The 13007-nt window shown below is 44.5% G+C and overlaps 1 protein-coding gene across 1 annotated transcript in view; it reads left to right on the forward strand.

Annotated features, from left to right (window-relative positions):
- The window catches only part of LOC144797924 (extracellular calcium-sensing receptor-like), a 34554-nt gene extending 21958 nt beyond the window's left edge, over window positions 1–12596 (forward strand). Inside the window, exon 4 of the mRNA XM_078668726.1 lies at window positions 12474–12596. Coding sequence (XP_078524852.1) covers window positions 12474–12596 — 123 coding nt within the window. The remainder of the gene's footprint in view (window positions 1–12473) is intronic.
- The last annotated feature ends 411 nt before the right edge of the window (window positions 12597–13007 follow it).

Genomic DNA, 13007 nt, shown 5'->3' on the forward strand with positions numbered 1-13007 from the left:
GTTGTCATGTGACTCCTACACCTTGTTGCCCTTTGTCTTATGTAATATTTCTTATACAGTGATTTACACACATATGATTGTTCATGTGTAATGTGTGTGATGTAAAGTGCTCTGACACCCTACTTTGGTACGACAGGTGCTGTATATCAAATTAAGTGTATCTGAGCGAGAGTGTGGTTATGGAGATTCGAGGGACACTGTTAAAGGGTGGTAGTGAGGGAATCCATTGCAGAGGGAGTCATTTGGGGACACCAACAAACATTGCTGCACAGGGCACCACCAGCATTGGCCTCGGCTTGTGCAGGTAAAAGCGGTAGGGCCGGGATGGGGAGTTTTCGACATACGACCATGTGGGAAAATGAAATAAATAATTATTTTTCCCTCGTTGTCGTCTGTCAAAATCTCCACCACCCCCAACCGGCCCCACAGCCTCAAAGCTCTTACATGCATGGGCTGCGGCTGACCAGCACTAAAGCCTGCCCTGTCCTTGAGGCCAGTCTGCCTCACACATCAGTACCTCAATTGGCCTTGTTTCAGCAGTAGTGATTGCAACTCCCCAGGGGTTGGCAATGCAGAATTTGCACGCACACTAAACTTCAAGGTCTCTGCTTCATGCACAAGCACTTTTAAAATGTGCTGTCTGCTTTGGGGCCACTGGAATTAGGTCGCAATAGAGGACAAAATTATGCTGCAGTGTTGCCTAAATTATGCAACAAAAAAAAGGCTGCTGCGTAATGCGTTATATTTATTGATACTTTATTATTTTGACATTTTTACACCTGCTAACAGTCTCTGCAAAGATTTTGCCTTATTAGTGCCAGTGTAACATACAAATGCAGCAGTGAGAAAGGCATCGGCCAACATTTGCAAAGGGCTGTCCTCTTCACAGAAACACATTTTTTGTAACTTTTGATTCATTCAAGCTACAAACAATTTATTAGTTAAAATCTTCAAATTATGCAGCTGATGATGCATTATGTGGCAAATATTGCAGAGACATAATTATATAGAAACATTTGCAAACTAGGATATTTTGCTATTGGTGTTTGAACTGCTCTTGTGGAAAAAGGGAGAAGTGCTGACGACAGAAACTGCATGGCTCGGAGAAAAATTGCTTGCCCTTCCACTTTTAAGTGTATTTGGGACATTCTGTGATTGGAAACGTATCCCACTTTGTTAATGTATTTTTATGTTAATAACTCATATTAAACCTTAAACAAAAGTGTATGCATTGGTTGAATTAAATAACATAATAAGCTGTAACTGGGTAGTAAATGCCAAACAAATACTAAAAATTAGAATGATTTTCTCTTTCTGGCCACACCTCTGACTCCGTCCACTGACCCAATCCTTAGGTTATTCCCACCCTCTCATTCTACGCCCACAGTTCCCCTACTTTTTTCCCCCCACTTCGACCACTGCTTATAGGTCTCTAAACTTGTATCATGTATCGGAATAGATGTACACAATGACCACCCACTACTGATAAGTGACTCTCATGCATGTAATTAACACTCTATTACATCTGAACAAGTGACATAGATCATTTGTTAGCTTGATGTCTTAATAGTAAGACTTAGGTCTCAGATGAAAAAGATGTTTACAACCTTTAAAAAGAACAGGAGGAACCCAGCCCCCTAAACGTTTCCCTTCATGTAAATATTTATAACAGAAGATATGTGTATTAAAATTCTAGATGCAGTATTTATGTAATACAGGCACCGCTACTTATGTATACCATATGCCTGCCTTTAACATTTTTGGTATTTGTCATCATGTTTCAGATGTCCTAAACTTACATGTAAAGAATGGGATGTTTTATGTCATTGCATGCCTTTCCATTGCTCAGTTGTTATGTTATGTTATGTTATGTTATACTGCATTTCTAAAGCGCGTATCCCGGCGCTGCTACCCTAAACCCCCACCCCCAGTTGAACAGAAAGATGGGCTTAAAATAGTAATGTTTTTAGGTTCTTTTTGAAGACAGCCGGATCCGCAATCCTCCTAAGAGCAAGAGGAAGCTCATTCCAGGCTAAACCAGCCTTACGGGTGAAAGAGCAGCCCCCAAGTCTCTGGCGAAGTTGTGCTTCTTGGACAATATTGTTTCCGCTTTGTAAATATGTATTGGCCATGATATGTGCTTTTTTGTAGGCCTGGGCGTTAAATTTCGTTCCGTTCGTGGAATTTGCGTAATTTGCGTAATTTCGTGTTCCGCGGAGAGCGTAAAATTGCCCCAAATTCTGCGTTCCACGACTTTGCGAAATGTTTTGCTTGTTCGCGTTCTGAAAGGCGTGTTCATGAGATATTTCCCCCCGAGCACGCAAACAGCGATTGAGAACAGTACAAAAGCACCGCGAACAAGCAATTCCGTGTGTTCGCAGAATTCCTGCATGTTCACGGAGATTTTTTACGATTTGCGTAACACAATTATGCTAATTCCACCCACCTCTACATTTTTCAAACCCCTGAGCTGAATTCACTGCCCAATGTATGCTACATCACGGCACTTGCTGCCTTATTTCGGTGCATCTAAATCACTACATGCTGAACCCAGACCCATCCAGTTCTCGAGTTTCAGCTGTTTGACCTTTTTCTCTCCACGTTAATAAAGGAGGCATGCAGCGCCTGCACTCAATGTGCAAGTTCCGCCACACGTTAAATAAACGGGTTGGTTCACGGCGTGCTCATTCAGGAAACAGATTTCAAGTTGTATGGACACTTTTGAAGGTGAGGCTGTGAACGCTATATGACATGTTTTCTTTAGCAGACACTGGTGTCGCCACCACTCTGCTATCTGAATTCTTTTAAAAATGAATTATTTTTAATTGAAAGGTCCCACAGGGTATCCTTTGCAGCAGTCCTTTCTACTTTGAGTTTAATTTGCTTCTTAACTATCGAGGGCACCGTTTCATATGTAATTTACCCTAAGGGAGGCGAGTGCCTTGTGGCTATAGCCCCTTTTTTAACCCTTGTTACACGAGTAGTGACAAGATCCCGGGGTTTCACATTAGTTAGCATTTACCAGTTGATCTTTACTGTAACAAGAGACAGTTAAGCATGCTCCAGAATTTCTCTCTGAGGCACACCCTCTATGTCCTTTCAGACTCCATTATTTGGGAACTGCCCAAAGTAGGCATATAACGTGTGATTCGTCCCACCATACTTTGCCCCCTCTTTTCCCACCACAAAAGGCACCATACCAGTGGCTGCTCTTCACTGCGTAGTCTTTATTGATTTTCATATAACAGCATCTTTATTAGTAGATGCACAGGTTCCAGTTACAATTGTATTTACAGTTCAGGATCTCCAGAGAGACACTGTATGCGGGTAGTACCAGCAGTACACAACCCATCTCCAGTGATTCCATTTCAGGCAACTACCCGTCCTCTACCTCCTAGACGTGGCCACCAGAGCACTGCTTTGCACCTTTCCTTGCGCACCAGCTTTCACCAAGTTGTTTCCTCCAAGCACCGGCATCTCAGGTAGGGCCGGATAGTCCAGGGCCACCAGCAGGACAGCCCCCTCTCCCGCCAGCCTGGAGCCCCATTGACTGCCCTCCCTGTTCTAGGATCGGCCAGTCCCCGTCAAACAGAAGTCCCCACCATTTTCCTTGCCCGGGACCCCGCCAGCTCTACCTTTAAAATGAGGGATGGGTGTGTGGGCAACTTTACTTCTGGCTGCGACCCGCTGAGCGCCCAAGGCAAGAGGACAAAGAGGGCTTCTACCTCGTGTTCAGTGTTCAGTGTCCTTATCCTTTTCAATGGAGGAGTTGCCTGCGCACATAGGTGATGCACTACGTGCCTGCCTCTCGCTTGCCTCTGGCACGAAATGCCACTAAGGACCCCCCACCCCTAGGCACGGGGGGGGCCTCTCATAGTAGGCATATAACATGCGAATCGTCCCACCATACTTTGCACCCTCTTTTCCCACCACAAAAGGCACCATACCAGTGGCTGGTCTTTACTGCGCATTCTTTATTCATTTTCATATAACGCCATCTTTATTAGTAGATGCACTGTCAATATTAGACCAACTTTTATTAACCAATCCAACACACATTGATAAACATTGGGCTGCACAGTATTCGTTTGAACCACAGGTTCCAGTTACAATTGTATTTACAGTTCAGGATATCCAGAGACACACTGTATGCGGGTTGTACCAGCAGGACACAACCCATCTCTACTGCTTCCATTTCAGGCAACTACCCATCGTCTACCTCCTAGACGTGGCCACCGAGCACTGCTTTGCACCTTTCCTTGCGCACCAGCTTCCACCAAGTTGTTTCCTCCAAGCACCGGCATCCCGGGTTGGGCCGGAGAGTCCAGGGCCACCAGCAGGACGGCCCCCTCTCCCGCCAGCCCGGAGCCCCATTGACTGCCCTCCCTGTTCCAGGGTCGGCCAGTCCCCGTCAAACAGGAGTCCCCACCATTTTCCTTGCCCGGGACCCCGCCACAGGGCGCGGAGCCTACTGCCTCTCTCGCCCTCCACCCAAAAACAGCTTCACCTTCCAGATCTGGCGCTAAAGCTCCCCAATATAGCGTGGATGAATAATTCCAACCCTGCGCTGAAAAGCTGCACCCCATCTGTTAAGTACAATTCCGATTTCACTGCCTGTAACATGGTATGCCTGATGGAGCATAACGGTCCCCATCTGCCCACTGGAATCATATCATTGCCGCGTGCAAATATCCACCCCAGCATACTTGCATCCGATGCCATGAAACCACTGTATGAAAAGTCACAGAGTGTAAAGAAAAAAAAATGCACTGCTAGATCGCCGCTGCCCCTCAGCCACTGTTTAACGAACTGTAGTCTGACCTACCGTTCCCAACTAAAAGCCCAACCTAACAACCATTCCCCTTTGTCCACTGGAGTTACTAACTAAAGGCGACAAACCCATTGATCTGGGTGCCGCATGACTAGCAGCGCCATCCCGGGAAACATGTGTTTTTTGCACCCTAGCTTTGTGTACTATTTCCAATACCCCATAGTAAGCATACCCTCCTTGGATATATCCAAACTTATTCACAGCTCCCCTTTCTCACCACGTCCACCTATGACAGGCAGCAAGAAAATTTACTCAAGACATTGCACTTCATCCGCAGTGTACCCATACTCTTGCGCTAGGCCGTACTCATGACCTTAGCCGTGCCCCTGAAACCCGATATTGTACTCCAGTCCACCTGAGTTGGTTTAGAGCAGAGAAATCCAGGACGACCAGCAGGACATTCTCCTCCTCGCCTACCTTCTGTACACGTGGAAAACCACTCCTTCATGGGATCCTCAAATAGCTGAAAAACACCATTGTTAGGCATCCCCCTTGCCCCCAAGAAAACTGAACCAGCCCCCGCAACATTTTACTACCGTCCATCTGTGTTGGGTTAGGGCAGTAGCGCACAATACTACAAATGGAAAAAAACACTCCCTCCTGAGGTCTTTAAAATTGGTTAAAAAAAACAAAACACACCACTGTTTGGTATCCCCCTTGCCCCTAAGAGAGCTAAAACATCTTCCCCAATATTTTATCCCAGTCCTTCCGTGTTGGGTTAGGGAGGTAAATTGCAGGACCACCAGAAGGTCAGCCCTCTCCCCACCTACCTTCTGTACACATGGTAACTACCCCTTCATGGGGTCCATTCCGTAGCCGTAAACACCCTTGTTGAGCATCCCCCTTGCCCCTAATAAACTGATGAAGCCCCCCAATATTCTACTCCAGTCCATCCATGTTGGGTTAGGGCAATAAAGTACCAGTGGCCACTGCCCACTCCTGTGGTCCATCCAGATGCTGAAAACCCCATTGTTGGCATTCCCCCTGCCTCATTGCAACTGAAGCTTCCTCACCGTCACTGGCATCCGCCATGGCTTTTCGTCCCTTGTCTGCGGCGAGCGGTCGGCCTCCACAACCTCCCTGGGGAGACCCGCCACTTTGAAATAGCTTGGTATTCGTTCCTCTAATTACCACTAAAACAGTGTCCCTCTGTGCAGGATAATCGTAGAGCCTTACCCATTGGAGATACGGCCCAAACGCTGCCAGTGGGAGAGTCTCACCCACAGGAGATAAGGCCCCAACCACTGCCACTTGACCCTTCCGATAGACAATGCTGTGCCACACGCCAACAGCTCTTAACTTTCCACATTTTTCGCGCGACTGGATGAAACTCCCCCCTCCTCAGATAGGCTTGGTCTTTATTGCATAATCTCTTAACTACCCTACCGTCAACGCCCTCTGTAATTGTTGATTGAATGTACACCTGTAACCAGTGTCTATGAATACCGTAAACCCACGAATGTGTTAGCAACCAATTAGTTTTGCCAATAAATTCCAGCCACTAATTGTCACTGTATTACCTTACATTAATGGCCCCTCACCATCAGGCTCCCCAGAGATGTACTCCTATGCTTGTTGTGCCAACAGGCCAAAGCCGACAACTTGTACTTTTTTTTTTTTTTTTACTGTGGTAACCACCAGTCCTGTACCCCAGAGGCGCTACATATAGGGCTGTGCTTAACACCTTGCTCTCCCCTGGATCCTATACCAAATATGCTCTCCAAGTTTCTCATTACACCCACTGGTAACTCGGTCAGTGCGTCCCATCTCATGGCCTAGTCAATAGTACAAACAAGATCGAACCCTTGCTTCCTGCTTTTTCCAAGAATACCCATGCTATTATGCACTCCTATTACCAATTCCTTCAGACCCCGTTTCCTCCCCCTAGCCACACCATAACTTGGGGCCCCTTGGGTTCGTTCACACATGCTATGGCACTTCGATATGCTAACGTACTATGCAGCTAACTTTACCCATTAAAGGGCCTCTCAGATCATGTTTACCCCACTGTAGCCAAAGCCCTAACCCGTGGCCCTATTGTGTTTCAGTCGTATGTGACTAACCCCCTCAATTGGAACTGCTAGCCCCCACGCTTGCTGTTTGAGCCAAATTCGGACAACTTACTTGTGACATAGAAAGGGCACACGAGAGCTGCAACCTCCTCTGACTATCCCAAGTCAGTATTATCCCCAGAAGAGCAAGCGGTGCTTGATGTTTCAACAACTAGGGACGGGTATCGAGCATTCGCCAGCTTCGAGCCCTTGTCTTGGGAGAGCCCACGCTACCAGGGGCCCACCCCTTCCCAGTGAACTTCAAGCTTCTTGGAGCTCAGCAACTAACATCCGAACAGTCCTTTCCAACTTAGCTTGCCTTACACACGCTGAGCACTTGACAGTGACACGCGCTCATCTTGCCAATGAAATACCAGCTCCAAAGTGGCCTTCCGCATGCCCTCGCCGTAACTTGGTCCATTGACGTCACTGATCATACCCTTCCACGTGACTTGGTTGATCCTCCTGCAGTCGCCATCTTAATGAGGTCACTGACCACTCCCATTCCATGTGACTTGGCCCATCCTCCTGAAGCCGCCATCTTAGTGAGGTGCACTTCCCGTGTGAGCCACAAATAAAGCAAGAGGAAAATCAAGAAGTTAATGTTTGGTGCACTTCCCTTTGCCCTGTGCGCATCGACATTTTTGCTTTATGTTAACTACCTCACAGCACGCATACCCGTCCTTTAACATTTAGATCAAGCCTGAACTCAAAGAAAGATAGAGCAGGCGCTACAGAGTGATACTTCAGGGCCAACCCGCTTTCCCCTGCAAACAAACTACTTGCTAAGGATCACACCACCCCAGTGAACACTCCATGCCTCTATCCCCCCTGAAGTATAAAGGCACAGGTCATATAATTAAGTTAGTACCCTCATGCTCAGGATTGGTATTTTTGACAACGTATTATTTTAAATAAGGTCCCAAATACACGTATAAACTAATCCACATGCCTTTCCTTAGCTAGTATACATAAAGTACTGCGACCTACAGCGAAGGTAGGCAGCATGGATCACAAAGCAGGTTATTGGTGTTTAGTGTGGATCAACCAGAGTTTATCATCATTAATGTTATACGCTCAAAATTTTTTAATTTATTTTTTAATTAAAGAAACGGGAATCCTTCTTCCCTACCCCTGCAGTTGCAAGGATAAATCTCTGCGACAGCTACATTACAGCGGTGCTTAACCTGTATATAACGTTCAGCAGTGCAACCACGGGACACCATCCTCAGAAATAACATATGGTCCAAGAAACTATAACTGACAAGAGGCAACAACTCTCCGCTGTAACCTGCCCTCCTCTGCATCAATGTTGACATCTTACTGTCACTAATAACATGTCCTAGCCCAGCCATTCTTTAATGCAGGCGTAATAACTAGTGGTGAAATGTCATGAAATATAATAAAAGGATAAAGCAATATTTCTAGGTTAAAAACCTCAGAAAATGCTGATATGGTAGACATTGATCTAAAAGGACTCGGCTCATTATGCTGCTTTTTCTTTCTCTGCAACTATTTAAGGGTTTTGCAGTCTTTTTAAATGATTTAATTCTGCCAGAGCATCAAATACTGGGATGGTCTTCAATGCTATAGCGCGAGCCATGTCCCTGATTTTAGCTGCTTTAAATGTTATGTCCTATTTGCTCTGAGCCAAAGGTACAGAAATACACAACAGCTTTGTTTTTGTTGTGTGAGGTGCTTGCAGCACATGGGTGGCACTAAAGGCTGTCTGTGTGATCTCATTGCCCCTCTGCTGTGTGTATTGCCTAGCTTCGCCTTGCCTCACTGAACGTGTTATCTCCTCTTCCAAGTTTTTTCTCTGATTTAGCTTAGTTAACCAATGTACCCATGATGTACATACACGAATATGCCTCCCGTCCCAAATTATTTATCCGCTGCTCCGATACTGTATTTAAGCAAAATGTGATCAATTTAAGGATTCTAATGTTTATTACATTCCCCTGCTTTTACTTAACTTCAGGTTGTATTTCTTAATGTAAACCGCTATGACTTCTGCATGAAACTTTCAGCTTGAACTGCCTGGCTCGGATTAGGGCACATGTGACCCCAGACATTAGAGTGTCTAAACCTTGGCGGCAGAGAGCGGGGGATGCGCGATAGCCAAATCATTTTAAGAAAAGTCTGGTCAGTAATTTAAAAACGTGGAACATTATTTATTTGCCTACTGCGCGTTGAAGCCACATCCATTGCATGCAGTGCTGAGTTAAACCCCTTCATGAACTACCCAGGGAAGAGGACAGACTCCTAACATGCCAAGCCTCAATGCACGCCAACTCGCCCCCGGTTTCCCGCATCCCACTTAGCCGTCCCGACAATCTTACACACTTCATCCTTACTAAAATTAAATTGCTTTAACAGCAACCGCCAAACGGTATGAACTACCCACCTTGCCAGTCCCAGTTTTGCTACGCTGTGAGACCCCTCACCTCGGGGGCCCGCCGCAACTTGCCAACTTTGCTTCTGGCTGCGACCCGCTGAGCGCCCAAGGCAAGAGGACAAAGAGGGCTTCTCCCTCGTGTTCAGTGTTCCTATATTTTTCCCTGGAGGAGTTGCCTGCGCACCTAGGTGACACACTACGTGACTGCCCTACCTCCTCATATTTCCTGGCAGCCCCTCCCACTCGCCCTGACCAGATGTGCACTGGCCCAGCCTCTCTCTTGCCTCTCGCACAAATGCCACTAAGGGCCCTCCCCGCGGGTGGTGCCTCTCAGGATCTTTGGTCCGGCAGAACATTACCACATATGCGAACAAAGGGCCGTATTTCTCCACAATGTGAATAGTAAGTGTCCATTCAGGGGATCTTGCCATTTATTACCAACAGATCCGGAGAGGTTCTGGAATTCATTTTATTTTTATCTTTCTCATGTGTGTTTCCTCCATATTCAGGAGCTCAGGCCCATTTCCAACTGTTTATGCCTAGCAGACTAACCCGCGCTGGATGCAGTACTAGGTAATTTTTACCTTTTTTGAGCTGCATTTCATTTTCCCCTTTAGATACCCTAACTTACAAAGTATCATTCTTGCTTTTAGGTGCCTCCCCTCCTCACTGTCCTGATGAAGACCCCACCCTAAGGTTATATTCACCTAGCTAATGTCACAGGGGTCAAAACGTTGACTACATTTTATCTCACAAGTCCTGATAACTGTGAATTATCAACAGTGTCACTAGCGATCTATGTGATTGTGGAACAATTGACCATTGTTAGGCAGGAACTGTATTTTCATGATAATTTGATGAATATATGTAGGCTGTGGGGTTTTAGGTTTAAACCTATAATAACTGATAAAACCCCACTGAAAGAGAAATAACCCTCACCAGTGAAAACATATAAACACTGAAAAAACACCTGCAAAACCACAAACTAAATGCCATTTATTTTCTTCCTGAAGGTGCCAATACAATGTAACTTTGTTATACAAGCTAGCAGTAAGAAAGACTGGCTAACATTATTCTGCTTGAGTTTTGATATTTGGGGATGCCACTAAAATATTGTTTCTTCTTCCTTTTGTTTGTTTCCGTTTTTGTGGTCTTTGGTCTAAAGATGCAGGGTTTAGTAGCATGTTTTAGGTCTCGTTTGATTAATTTATAAACTGTTGAGCATCAGGAAATATCAAAATCATATTTCATATTTTGGCTGTGTTTGATTCTTTCACTGATAGGTAAAATGGCTGGTTTTATAAGAATCTTTCCTAATATGTGTCATCACATTTACCCACAGAGAATGAGTAAAAACCCTTAATACATCAGCCCACAGTTTCTAGTGGGTCAGTATTGATAGTAGGAGAATTGCCAACACCTCAGGCTTTAAATATTCAACGCTAGGTATAGTGAGAGGTATATGTATTAAGAGCTCTATCACCAAGCATCTGGGATAGTGGTGAAAACATGACACTAAACTTTTGGAAAACATGGAATGCAGAGTCACTTGGAATGCTCTTCAAAAAAAGGTTCTTTCCAAGTTCCACAAAGATTGGAGTGATGTTGTTTGTATTTCCAGTGATTCAGCTACGTATATGAAAAAGTTGTGTGATGACCTGCCAAAATTGATACCCGAGCTGAACTAATTCCCTGTAGGAGATCCTTGCCACTTGTTAGATGGTATGCTGAAAGCATCTTTACATTCTTCAGAGTTAATGAGGGATGCCGTTTACTTTTTAGTCCATTCTGGAACACTGTTTTCTTATGCACAGGAACTAAAACGCAAATATTTATCATTTCTTTGTGTGGCATCAAAGAGTCATCCCATCTGTGTCCTTTAGCTGAATGTTCTCAGTTCAAGGGGCTATGAATGCTATATTATCCATGAGGCAACCGTTTACAGAATTTTGGCTGAGTGATGATGCCAAAGTCAAGAAATGTGAGGATCTTTGGTCGCATATTGATAGTGATCTAAAAAACAGTACACTCTACTGCATTATTAGATTTTTACAGGAAAACATAACTACTGTAGTGGACATGATAAAAACCAGTCTCAAAAAACCCTTGTCTGCCAAGTGTTCAGCATAATTGGTGTAGATGTGAAATATCTTCTAGAGAGTAGGCTGGGCGGCACCTTTAGTGACTTTGGCACTGCAACATGTTCCATGTTAGAGTGCTTGCCACTTGGTAAGCAAAGCAATGTTGAAGAGCAATTCAGGAATTTTTTTTTTTACATTGTATGAGAAATGGCTTGCAATGATGCATAGAAATGTCCCTTCACCACCAATGGCATTTGAAGTCAATGACATCCAACTGTGGTACTCTGTACAAGTTCTAGATCCCTTCAGTAAAGGGGACAAGCGCCAGCTCAATGCAAATGTTCCAGAACCTGCCATGAGAATCGAAATGTTCAAGTGCACCAGTATTGGCATGGAAAGCTATGTCAGTGGCCAGAGGTAACAAATTGTGTACTGGTGTGTACTGGCTGCTTTGGCGTTGCCCATCTCAAGTGCCAATGTTGAGAGGGCCTTTTCACAGAAGCTTACATGGGAAGGAAAGAGCGAGCACACATGACCAAAGACTCACTGAAGAAGTATTGTATGGTGTACTACAATAAGTTTAATTTGCAAAAATCTATTTGGACCTCATATACACTATACGTACACTGTCTATATACCATGTTCTGTCAGTGCAGAAAGCAAGCAATAATAAAGGCAAAACGTTCCATAAACACCCGAAAAACACTTTTTTCTGTGATTTTAGAGGCACGCAAATATGTAACCACTGATAATAACTGTTTTTTAAGGTATTGAAATCACTGAAAAAATCCCACCAGAATTTACCAAAAATAGAAACTGAAAACAGGAAAGCCTAGATATATGTCACACCTCTTTTCCTTGTCCACCCTCCTCACGGTCGCACTTTGACCAACTGCACTCCTTTTCACGTTCCCTACACCTGAGCACCTTTTTGAAATACTAGAAGCATTTAAGGATATAAGCGCAACTGTGTTGCTATATTGAAACTGCATAAAATAAATCGCGTTTTGTTTATAAATCTCCAACGTGGTATTGTGGTTGCAGCTTTACTTTGTTTTTCGCTATTGACAATTATTTGTTGTTACTGTGACCACTTCTTTCTTGTATCACAGTACCTATCCTTGGTCCGAATCTCTGTTGCCAAAGTTCAAGGACACATGATTGAGAGCCAAGGCAACTTGCTCAGCCTTAAATTGACAGAAACTAATCCTGGAATTCTGCAGAGGACTGAGTAATGTAAAAGGGGGTGTATGCAGATATAGGATGAGAGTTTTGTCTATTGCATGCACTTTTTAATGTTGCTGCTAAAATAGAGGGCTAGTTTGTCACATCAATGCTGGGATTTATGTGTTGTAGAGCGATCACAAAAGAGTTGTATAAAAGATTTGAGGCTTTGAGATAGATCACAATTGGGAATGAAATAATGGTGGATGCACTTGCACACACAAAGTGTGATTTGGGCCTAAAAAGATCTTTCTTGTAGAGTTTTGTTTGTCATTTGTAGCCAGTAACATCTGCCTAGGCCTGTGGTTTACACCATTTTTGTTGTAATTGACAGTCGTTTTCATACATGGTCCCCTGAGAGACATTCACTTTGTGCACGGCTCCCTGCTGTGTACTTAGAAGGTTATCTAGGCCTAAACCCT

The sequence above is a fragment of the Lissotriton helveticus genome, chromosome 12, assembly GCF_964261635.1.
Source record: "Lissotriton helveticus chromosome 12, aLisHel1.1, whole genome shotgun sequence".
Taxonomy (NCBI): domain Eukaryota; kingdom Metazoa; phylum Chordata; class Amphibia; order Caudata; family Salamandridae; genus Lissotriton; species Lissotriton helveticus.